Source organism: Olea europaea, chromosome 17 (assembly GCF_002742605.1).
Source record: "Olea europaea var. sylvestris chromosome 17, O_europaea_v1, whole genome shotgun sequence".
Classification (NCBI taxonomy): Eukaryota; Viridiplantae; Streptophyta; class Magnoliopsida; order Lamiales; family Oleaceae; genus Olea; species Olea europaea.
In genome coordinates, this window is record NC_036253.1 from 23,314,771 (window position 1) to 23,326,631 (window position 11,861).

Consider the following 11,861-nt stretch of genomic DNA (forward strand, 5'->3'; position numbering starts at 1 on the left):
TTAATTTTAGATTAATAAATTAAGAAGATGAACTTATTTATTTAAATTTAAATGTTTAATATATTCTCACGTATGAGCATTATGACTGACCTTCATTTTGAATCGAATGTGGCAATAAATCGATAATCATCAGTTGTCCAATCACATGTTGATTGATGTTTTATTTTTTTTTTTCCTTCTAGAAAAGTAATTTTGAAAGTCATTCTTCATTTAAAAAAAAAAAAAAAAAGGTTTATAGTAAATTTAACTAACTTTTAAGCATTGTCAAACTATGTCTGAGTTAATCAAATTATCAACAAAATATTTAGCATTCAATAATGAAAGAAATGTCATGTTGGAATGAACAAGATAACTAACAAATTCTATCTCGAGATTCTTTCAATTATGTTAAATCTCATCTAATCTTACATTTCAAACAAGAAGAGTTAAATAAATTCGTGTTTGGTAGAGATTAAAATTAGATTTTTTAGTAGATTGTGATAGAAGTTTTTGAAATATATGGTTGAAAAGTTGTGAAACTAATGAAAAATGCGGTTAATATTGATTATTCGAGTTTGACTCAAATTTAGATCAAATTTTATTCCTTATCAAACATGCTCTCAAGTCCACTAATGTATCGATATTTGCTGGAGTAACTTAGAGAGCATGTGGCCCTTAACCACTAGGTCGAGGGTTCAAACCATTCTCAGTTACTATATTTTTACGCTCATCTCGTCAGAACTTTCCCCCACTTTTACCACCATTTACCATTCATCGGACAACCTCACATGGTGGCGCAATGGGTGCTTGGTCCACCCTCCACCCTTTTCCAGCCCCCCAGTCCCCACCCCACCCACCCTTCTCTATCTATCATTACATTCTTGATTTCATCTCATTGCCATTTAATTTCTCTCTCTTATCCACCCCCTCTTTCTTTAGTCCTTATATATCCATTCAGGTACTTCATTTCCTCACATTCACACCCCCATTAATTCAACACTCATAAACCACCTCCTTATCCACTAGCCGGCAGGTCAAAAATGTTACGATGTGTGGCTCAATCCACAACCTCGTCGCCTGAGAAATACGCGGTCATGGGCATGGACATGAGTGTCCTCGAAAGACAAAGGGCCGTCTTACAACGCCTTTGTCAACAACAACAACATTCTTGGCAACTTCAAGAAGCTGCTAACATAAATCCTATGATTCACCAAAATATGTCAAATTTGCATCCGGCGAAATATGATCAATGTTTGGATGAAATCAATTTGCCCAGTTTCGCTATTTATGGAAGAGAGCAGCAGCAGCATATTGGATTTGCCTGTCCTGAACTCACAAGTGCTTCAGTTTCAGCTGTTTCTAATAATTCGTCAATGACAAAACATGATCATCACATCGATAGCAGGATGTTAAAGAGAAAAGGAACTGTGTCCAATTCCACGAGGAAACGAAAAGCAGAGGTTTGGTTTTATACTATGTTTTAATTAATGTTGTATTATAAATTCTTGTGAGAAATTTAAGGAAATTTTTTACTACAGTTTGATGTTGAAGAGGATTGCAACGACAAAGGGGCTGAGAGAGATGCAGGAGAAATTCAATCAGATATCACAGTGAAAACTGATAGGGAAACTTCGACTAACAATTCTTCGAAGGAAAGCATTCAAAAGCCCGACTATATTCATGTCAGGGCGCGTCGTGGCCAGGCCACTGATAGCCACAGCTTAGCCGAAAGAGTAAGAATCCGAAATAAACGAACATCAGGCTAATACTTGGAAAAGAAAATGAACTGAAAACTGAATTGGCTAATGATTTTCCAGGCAAGGAGGGAGAAAATCAGCAAGAAAATGAAGTATCTGCAGGATTTAGTCCCAGGATGTGACAAAGTTACTGGCAAAGCTGGAATGCTTCATGAAATCATCAACTATGTTCAGTCATTACAAAGACAAGTCGAGGTAACGCTAATTAGCTCGATTATCCAGGTCGTGACAAGTACTTATTTGGATTGCTCATTTGTTTCATTACTAATTAGAGTCCACAAAATTTTGGGTTGTAACTGACAGTTCCTTTCGATGAAATTGGCTGCTTTAAATCCAAGGCTCGACTTCAGCATCGATGATTTCTTCTCAAAAGAGGTACTACTTGTGACATTGCAAAATCCGACTAACTTTGTTTAACAGAAAACAAGAAAAAGCCTTCCTCTATAGCTAACTAATGATCGAAAATTGTTCATCGAAGATTCCAGCATATATTGCCAGTTTCCCGATGCAATTACAAGTGGCGAATCCAACAAGCTTACAGTATAATCCACTGCAACAAGGAGGGATAAGTTGTGGGGTTGATATAGCAATGGCTCCATCTCAAATATTACCTCAAAAAGAAGGAAGCTCTTCTGTTCCTATTACAGAAGTATATCATGATTCTTCTTCTGCACATGTAATATCTTTTAACTCGTATTGCATCTATGATATGCTCGACTAAACAGTACTAGACAGTTCAAACATGTATGGTTGTGTTTAAAAGAAAAACGTTTGATAAAATAAGCATAACCAAACATGCTCCAAGAAAAAAAGGTCAGAATATTATGTATTATACTGTATAGTTGACGTCACACGTCCAGTACTGCATAGAAAGCACAACTTTAACGAATTCTTCAGTTTTATCAAAAGCCCTTTTATCTAATTAGAAATATTACAATATTTGCAGCAAGCACAAATGCTGCCAACTTGGGATTCTGAATGGCAGAATCTTTTCAGCGCTGGCTTTCATTAGTTATGAAGAATTAATTGCTTAAGGTCAGTCGTGACTCAAAAAAGTAACATAGAAGTTGAACTTTCTTATTCGTTCATATGTTCCTAACGTTTTTTTGCTTCTTTCTACAGCAAATAATTGAGTGCAAATGGTCCCGGAATCTTGAATATTGACTGATCCAAAGGACAAGAACAATTTGTGCAAGCCTGGCAGTTGAACAGTTCAATCTCAAGATGAAGCACATAATCTTTGGACAAGAATATATTAACTACTACAATGATAGAGATTCTTTTTCTTACTGACAAATCATAAATATCTGTTTTTTATTACTCAATTTGATAAGGCACATAATTCATTTGTTGTCCTTTATAGTATAGGTAATGACTTGATTGTATAAATGTTTCATTAAGAACTAAGAGTGTGTTTCATTGCAAGCATAGAATTTGTATAGAAAGAAAATAAATTCTAAGTAATCTAATTGTTTAGAATTTATTTACATGGAAATTGTCAATTAAATGTTTGTGATTTATTTAATTTTCAAGCTATAAAATATTATACATGTCCTTTTTTATTGATGAGTAGATAAGAGAGAATGGATAAATGAGACAGAGAGAAAGAGAGAGCTAATTCCGTGGAAAATAAAATCATATTCCCCTAAAGAAAATATTTTCCTTGATTTTGAAGAAAATATGGTCATGTGACCAAAAGTAAGAAAACATTTTTCATGGAAAAAGGTCAATCAAACAACACAAAAGTAGGAATTTGGTGGAAAAAACACATTTTCTATAAAAAATATTGGCAATGAAACGCACTCTAACAGTAAAATGTTGATTTGTTATTTTATTTCTCTTCATGCACGATATGTGACATTTGGGGTAGTATTGAAGGTACAATTATTTATAGCGTGTTCCTTTTTCTTGGGAATTGATCATCTTTATATCGATTTCGGTTAAAGTTAGAATTTAACAGGTCTTAGATTTTAAAATTATAATTTAGATAGTTCCTATCGAATTCTAAAAGTTTGAATCCCAACCTTGAGGGTTCCCAACGCCACGCCCCTAAAGTATCATAAGAGAGGTAAATCGCGGGATGTGTCCTAACATGTTAGGGAACAAGAGCTTGTCCATACACTGGTGTCCACAAAGAGCCCAATTTCATATCTCAAAAATCGAACCCTTACACTGCGACTGTCAGTAAGGTTGAAACTACCTCACTCCTATCCTTTACACCACTGGGTTATGCCCTGAAGGGCTTGTTCCTATCGAATTCTAAATTGTACCTATAGAAATGAAAGAGTAATTTTTAGTAATTTTTTCTTTTTATAATCTCTCAATTAAGGTAACTGTTAAGCTCAATGTAAGTTTACATGAACTTGTAAGCTCAATTTAAGTTTACACTTTTGCAGCTTAAAACACATAATGGGATTATACATCAATTTAAGATTTTAGATAACATCGTCCAAGGCGTAGAAAGCAACCACAACAAAAGCAGCACAAAAGCAAGATGAGGATGGAGAAAGAAGGTATTGTAGTTGAGACGTTGAAGCCAGTGGGCACAAGCACAAACAAGTTGTGGGGAGAAAGTGAATTGAAAAGAAAAAAAAATGAGGACTGGAAGAGTGGTTGCTTTCATGTGGTCCATTTTGATGGTTGCTTGTCAAATATGGTTTCCAATTTCACTTGCACTCCACACTACACAGAAGATGGCCATGCCCACTGAATAGGACTACCACCACCAGCACTAGTATAACTTATTCCATGGCATTTGTAATCCACGTGTATAAATATGTATTGGTATGAGTAGAAGGCTAAAACGATGCAACTCCGTCAGACCTATGCAGAGCTAGTCAGTTGACTAGAACACTATTCTTGAACAAGGATGATGCTATCAGGGTGTTCAGAATGGTGTCCACCTTCCCTCTACATGGAGGAGAACTGACTTAGAATAAAATATTATTTATCCTAAGTGGATCCCCTCACGTGCAAGTAGCATATTCCCTCGAACATTTTGGAGTCGAAACTTCTATGGAAAAATAACAATAAGTTGAAATTAGGCTCCATACTATTTTTCAACAAATTTATATTTGTTTACTTTTAGAATATTGGGTGTATGTGTGTGATATTTTAATAAAAAAGTAACAAAAAATATTGACATTTTAAATAAATTTATGATACGAGGACAGTACGACTTTTGTCTGTCTACCATATTTTTCAGCTTCAGGATCAAGAATGGGGTTCACGTGGAGACTAAGTCCACAGCTAAGAGCTCTACCTAACTAACGTACACATTAGAAAAACCGACCAGCTCTTTATGTAGATGACCAAGTTACTTTTTCTGGGATTTCATGTATAACACTGCATTTTCAAAGTTTCACAACGTTGCATTTGCCTCAAATCTACAGTGCTCAGTAGGTCATAGATAAAATGGTTACGAGGGTCGAGGGCGACTTTCAGAATAGACCTTGAAAGGTTGACTTTCAATATAGCCATTGCACAATTGGGAGAGGAATAAAAAGGGCATTTTCCCAAGAATTTCCAATATGAAGGATATTCCCAAGAATTGATATTGTTGAAATAATAATACAAATAACTCCACCAATAGACACGGGAATCCATGAGAATGGCAATTATTCAAGGAAACTAACCAAAAAAAATATTTTGATAAATGCAAAGCCACAGCAACAGCAGGCCAATTTTTCACGAAAGTTAGCCACACATATCGACTCCACGAACCTAACCGACAAGCGTCCTTAGTGAATGCGATGATTCACCTCAGCCTTGAAATATATGGAAAAGCCACCATAAGAAGAAACTACAAACATCAGCAATTGCTAGTGGGAAAGTAGGGACGATTTCGATAATTGTGGCCCTGAGATAGATATAACAAAAAAAACATAAAATGAGATTTATGAATCGAAAAGTACATTACAGAATATAACATATACTGTGCAGCAAGTACCTGCAGGCTGAATCATCCGTCAATCATGAGTACAAATACATTGTATGAAGTCTAATTTTCATGAGTTTCTTTTTAGATTTCAGCAACACAAATGTTAAATGACACCATAAATATGAAACTCAACCAGACACTAGAATACAGAACATCAGGAGACCACCTCAAGCCTTGCCACAAGTAGAATTCCAGTTCTAAATGGCATGCTGTTTCAACAGGGATTTGCAGAATATAACTTATTCCTCTTGGACCTCCTGAGTTTCCAAATAAGTTTGCCTGTTGATATTACAGAAGAATGAGATATTGAAAGTGAATGTTTGTTCCCATGTCCAGAATTGTTATCAGTTATCATCGAAACTACCCATTTCCGTGTTTCAAATGAAATTTGCCCCCTTCTCAGAGTCTCTAGTAAAAGTCAAAGTCTGAGCAGCAGCATTGTGACCACGGTCACGCTGGCTGCTTTCCTGCATTATTCATAGAAAAATCTAAACGAGAAAGAATAATGTTGTAAACATCTCTGATAGAGGTCAATAAAAACGAAAGTTCTGTTTAGAGCACGTTATGCGAAGGTTAAAAAAATATGAAGTTACTTTTGAATAATTTTTTGCCTCCAAACATGTTTGGATTTCTTTTTTATTTTTTATTTTTTTCCTTTTACTTTTAAGTAAAAAGTTAAAACATTTCTTTCAAAATAATTCTTAGTGTCAAAATAAGCAGCTTTCTTACTTCCAACTTCTACAAATAATAAAAATTATTTATTTCAAGACTACTTGCTTGTAAGTAAACTTTTTTAAGCATAGGCTAACATGCTCATAAATAAATCAATCAAACAAATTAGTCTCGAGGACTCACCATCTGAAGCACATCCAAACAACCGCCTTGTCGGTTGGATCCTTCAGGCAGCACAGGAAGATGATCTGGGAAAGAAGCATACTCATCCATACCAGAAAAATTTCCTCCAAAGATTAGCTGTTCTGTATCAACCTGGGCATATGGTCCGAAGAAATTGTCAAATTGCATCTGTTCCATTTCATTAACTTCAGCAGGGTGATTCAATGGAACTTCAAGATCATTAAGTTCCAAATAAGCTATGTTATCTTGTGGCAGCGTGTAGTTCAGAGGATAGCCATCTTTCTGCATGCCAGCAAAATCAAGTCTGCCTTCATTCATCGAGTCCCAATTATCCAAGTCACAGAGACCGTTGTATATTTCATTTCCATCCAGACAAGGTAAAGATTCATTCTTCCAATTCTGATTAAGACCATCTCGATTCTGTGTTAAATTCAATTTATTTCAGAAAACGGTTAAATTAAAGCATCACAAATAATATTCAAATGAATTGTGATTCTACGAGTTAACAACTGAAAGACATCACTAATATTTTTCCAATCAGAGGTTGCTACTCTAGACCATAATTAACAAGTTGTAACCAGCAGAATAAATATTAGTATATAACATACCGGAATCACAGAAGCATTTGTTTCAGAAAATGAAAAAAGAGACCACCTCTAATACATAAAGTGCATGTTTGGAATAGCTTAAAATCTTGAGGTTAAAATCAACAAAATTTAAACCACTCTCTTATCAAATCTATCAAAAATTGTATCAAAAGCTTATAAAAATACATAAAAAATACTCAATGACAAGACTGATTTTACAAATAATCTTTGCAAATGTTGAGATTTCAAGGAAGTATTATTGTTTAACATAATCTCGATGACAAGTCGGACTTCAAAATTGATCCATGTATACATGGTTTTTGTCCAATTTTTACATGCATCTCAGAATCAATCGAGACATGTCCTAACTGCATGAAAAAGTGGGAAACATTTGAAATGCGTATGCAAGCACAACAGATTCAAGGGCAATTGAGGAACACCTCAGGATATATTTTAAAACAAATAACAAAAACAAATTGGTAATTTAAAGGTCCGATGTAAAAATAGAAATCAAAAAAATCTAATCTACGGACTTTCTAGTAAACAAGAAGCCACCCAAAAGGAAGCAATAACAATAAAAAAGTAAGGTAATGTAAAGAAGGAATGCATAATGTATTTACATGGCTAATATATGATCCAAAAGCAGCAATATTTAAGTTCTTAATCGAAAAAACATCAAGGTATACTTAGCAGGATAGATGGGGCTAGTATGATGGAAAAGAAGCCTACTTTGAGGGTACAATGACACCATCCTACACAGGAGGTCTTGTGCTTGTAAATCTTATTATCGTGTGTACGGCTAGGATCTTAAACACCTGACAGACTCTAGTGCTGAATTTCTGATTTCTTTCGAGTTAAGTATTCATAGTCACTATCTTGCACAGATTTGATAAAAGCACTTTCAAGAGATAAGGTGCCTTGATGAAAATTTATATAACTAGCAAAAGAAATCTCACTAATCGAACTTCAAAAGAACACATACCCCATAATTTCCATTATCATTGAGTAACACGCTGTCATCCGTAAAAGAGGCCAACAAGTGAACAATTTCATCATCCAGCAAATCCACTGGCACCTCATTAGCCAAAGGACCAGAGAAATGTGACGGGCCAATTTCAATAGATTGTCCAGACTTACTTCCAGGATCAACCATGCTTGTTACGACAGAGCAGTTTTGATTTTCAGGCAATGTTGATGCTGCAAGGGACGGACCATCAGATGGCAAAGATATGACATGGTTTTGTATATCATCATCATTATCGTCATCCCAATCTGCCTCATTAAAGGGTGCCCCATACTGTGCACCATTTTTTGGGCCCAGACCATCTTTCTGGAAGACTTTACAAAGCACATAGAGGTCCTGTGAAATATGGGAAATGTTAACCACTTCTTCAATGAGAAATAAGATAAATTTTCTGACCAGTCTTTCTGATTGGAAAGAACAGACAAGCATGCAGCAAAAGCAAAACTGAAAATCTAATGCTGCTAAGGGACAAGCCAAGTTATTGATACATTCATTAGAACTCTTCAAAACTCAACCTGACATTAATGTAAAAACAGAGGATCTAGCTAAAGAGCAAGAATTAACTCAAAACCTTCACCCTTTATTTGCTACAAATTCTACTCAATGGGAATAAAAGGAATTCAATCTATGGATAACCTACACTTGCTTACCCTGCTCTTTCCAGCAGAAAAATGAAAGTTCAACCGAAGTTTAGACAACACCTAATTATCTATAGGGGCATTTCAACATTTCAAATATTTAAGGAAAAGATGCCCATTAAACAAATTCAGCATACAATCTATAATGACAAAAGTATACGAGACAAATTATCCGTGTCAAAGTGCGAATTTCTTAATACGATGAGCTGACAGGAAATGGTCCAGATATAATTATGATGGTCAGAATTTGTAATCTTCCCAAAAAGTGCAGACAAAGCAAATTGTGACTTGTGAGAGCAGCTCATCACAGGCCATTAGATAAATGATGCGAGCCTGAAATGATGCGGACATCATCCTCATCGGGCCACTTGTTGGGCCATTTTATCTTCTATGTACTTATTTTAGGTTTTATGTTTTATTGGGCTTGTATATGGGTTTGGCCCAAGCCCAAGTTTATTAATTTGGTATTTATATTATTGTAATTGGATTGAAATGGCAGTTTTGATGAAATGAAATAGATGTGGTGATATCGTTTCTCTCCTCTCCTCCCTTCCTCCTTCAGTTTGTTCTTCCTCTTCTTCTTTTCTCCTTGGCCAATTCTACATCAATTTGGTATCAGAGCCAAACCTGGGTGCTGGTTAACTACATCAACCTCTTACCATCAGTTTTGTGAGTCAGTAAGCTGTTCATTAACTTAAAGCTTGTCCCGAAATTTTATCCTGTCATCTTCACAAATTGACCACCATCTGCAGTCGTATAGTCTCACCCAAAACCTGTTTTCCTTCAATTTCATATTTGGAAGAGGTCTGAAATTTTGATACAAAATGATTTTTAGACAGCTACTTCAAATCCCCGATTGCACCACCATCTTCCATTACAACCCACTATCCACACCTCAAGCCCAATGATAGTAACCGCCAATAACCTCATAGTAACTGTCAGATCCCAATACAACACAAAATACACCATCCCAGCAACCTAAAACCACCCACGATCATTAAATTCACCAACCCATTACAAACTATACATCAATCTCCTGCAACCTCTAATTATCCAATACCTTTCAGTAAGCCACAGATAAATCATCTCCTCTGCTCTAATCTCGCGAACTCTACTCCAGAACCTACTTCGGCTACCACCGGCAACCCTCAAATTGCCGGCATCCCACACAATCGGTCCAACTCTATTACAGATTCCACAAAATCGATAACCAAACCAACACTTGTCACTCGTCACAAACCTGGCCGCCAGTCACTGCTCACAGCGTCGGCTCACCAGAATCACTGCAGACCGTAATTGTACAGTTGCGAATTCCAGTTTCCTCGCGACTGCTACTCCAAATCGAGACCCACGTAGCTCCATCCACAAAGAATCCACACTGTAGCCACGCCGACGACGGATGATACCCGCTTCAGGTTCCGTCACCTTCTGTATCGAGCAACTCGCGTCGCCCGAAGCTTCCACCTCGCGATCATTGCCCCCAAATGCAGATTTTGTTTGGGCTGTAGTCGATAGTCCTTGCTTTTATTTTAATTCTTATGTCTTGGGCTCAATTGTTATGTATATAGTAGACTAATCGATAGTTCAAGGCCTCTTGTTAGTGTTTAGGCCTTGCTTTGTATACTTTTGCTTATTTAATTTTGTAAGTGAAAAAAAAAAGAAAGAAAAGAAAAGAAAAGACAGAAAAGCGTTATTAAAAAAAAAAAAGAGTTATTTTTCAAACATCTTTTCAGGCTTCTTCAAACAAACGAAAGGAAAGTCCTTATTTTAATTCATCCTCAGTTATATTGCTATTTATCTTGAATTGCATCGATTAACTTTTGTGCTGCAATCTTTATATAAAAAACATTCACGTGATTAAACTCTTAGACTTACTAACTTTCAATTTTGCTATATTTTCACTCTTTCCATATTTATTTTAACCGCTTCCGCCATATTTATTTTACATGTTTAAGTTGTTGACTAGTGTTTGACCCTCGCTTCATTATTTTACATAGATCAACAGTATCAACTTGACATATTTGAATTTTCATAATCCCAAAAAAAGAAAAAAAAAGGATGCTGAAGTTGTTATTTTCCATTTCTTGAGCTAGTTGTTTGTTGATCTCGTCATTTACTGCATTCAGTTAGTGTTACATTGCATGCATTTGCGTAGTGGTCGTTTTGTCATACCAAATTCCAATACTGTGATCATGGACCCTTCTCAATTTGATGCCCTTACTCGACAATTAGCTCAACTACAGGCTCAATTAGCAACCGTCCAAACCGAGGTAACTGCTACTCGTGAAGAGAGTAGAGAACTAGCTGCTAGGGTGAACAATTTAGAACAAAACTCCCCCTCAATCGACGGTGATAACTCTGAAGCGTCTCATAACATACCTTATCGTTATCAACATGGAGGTCGACAGCATGTTCGTCATGGGCGAAGGAATGGGGAACATGAACGCAATCATGAGCGAGACCATGCTCATTATGGTACTCATTCACCACCTCGCTATGAGGAGCGTTACTTTCGAAACATCAAATTAGACGCTCCTACTTTCGATGGTTGTTTAGATCCTAGAGTTTTTACACAATGGATTAGAGACATGGATCGTTTCTTTTCATGGTATGGAGTCCCAGAGGATCGAAGAGTTCAATTTGCCAGTTTGAAATTAACTGGTACTGCCCAACTCTTTTGGGAAAGCGTTGAGGACCTTCTTGAGAGGCGTCATGCACCTCCCGTTGGAAGTTGGGAGGAAATGAAGCGCCGCCTTCAAGAGAAGTATTTGCCCCACTCTTATAGGAGCAACTTGTTGGACCAGTGGAATACTCTCACACAAGGAAATCGTCCAGTAACTGACTATGTTACCCAATTTGATGAGCTCCGAATGCGAAGCCACATCGTCGAGGATGAAGCTATGACTTTAAGTAGGTTCAGACAGGGCCTAAGAGACGATCTTCGGCGTGAGCTTGTCCTGCGAGGTGTCACCACTCTCGATCACGCTTATTCCTTGGTTCGAGATTACGAGTCGATTACTAAGACTTCGTATGGAAGGCGTAGTGATAACCGTCCATCTATCTCATCGGCACCTCCTCCTC

The 11,861-nt window shown here is 36.6% G+C and overlaps 2 protein-coding genes across 7 annotated transcripts in view; one reads left to right on the forward strand and one right to left on the reverse strand.

Annotated features, from left to right (window-relative positions):
* Positions 1-878: 878 nt before the first annotated feature.
* LOC111365456 (transcription factor HBI1-like) lies at positions 879-3,219 on the forward strand. Of its 2 annotated transcripts, none has more exons than XM_022986006.1 (7): positions 879-1,439; positions 1,518-1,712; positions 1,797-1,931; positions 2,040-2,111; positions 2,215-2,385; positions 2,683-2,771; positions 2,859-3,219. In XM_022986006.1, exons 1-6 carry the CDS (start codon positions 1,020-1,022, stop codon positions 2,746-2,748), a joined length of 1,059 nt encoding a protein of 352 aa, XP_022841774.1. In that variant the 5' UTR covers positions 879-1,019; the 3' UTR covers positions 2,749-2,771; positions 2,859-3,219. The 2 variants fall into 2 exon arrangements, with proteins under 2 accessions (XP_022841774.1, XP_022841773.1); XM_022986005.1 differs by having other exon boundaries at positions 880-1,439; positions 2,215-2,412.
* A 2,010-nt stretch (positions 3,220-5,229) lies between these two features.
* LOC111365457 (NAC domain-containing protein 82-like) overlaps positions 5,230-11,861 on the reverse strand; it is a 10,999-nt gene continuing 4,367 nt past the window's right edge. Inside the window, exons 4-7 of one of the 5 annotated variants that reach the window (XR_002697454.1) lie at positions 8,101-8,478; positions 6,532-6,951; positions 5,686-5,955; positions 5,230-5,595 (exon numbers count right to left, since the gene is read on the reverse strand). Coding sequence is in view for 3 of the 5 variants with exons in the window: in XM_022986007.1 (XP_022841775.1) it covers positions 5,758-5,955; positions 6,532-6,951; positions 8,101-8,478 (996 nt within the window). In the remaining 2 variants the exon portion in view is untranslated. The other 4 variants (XR_002697455.1, XM_022986007.1, XM_022986008.1 and 1 more) reach the window with 4 other exon arrangements.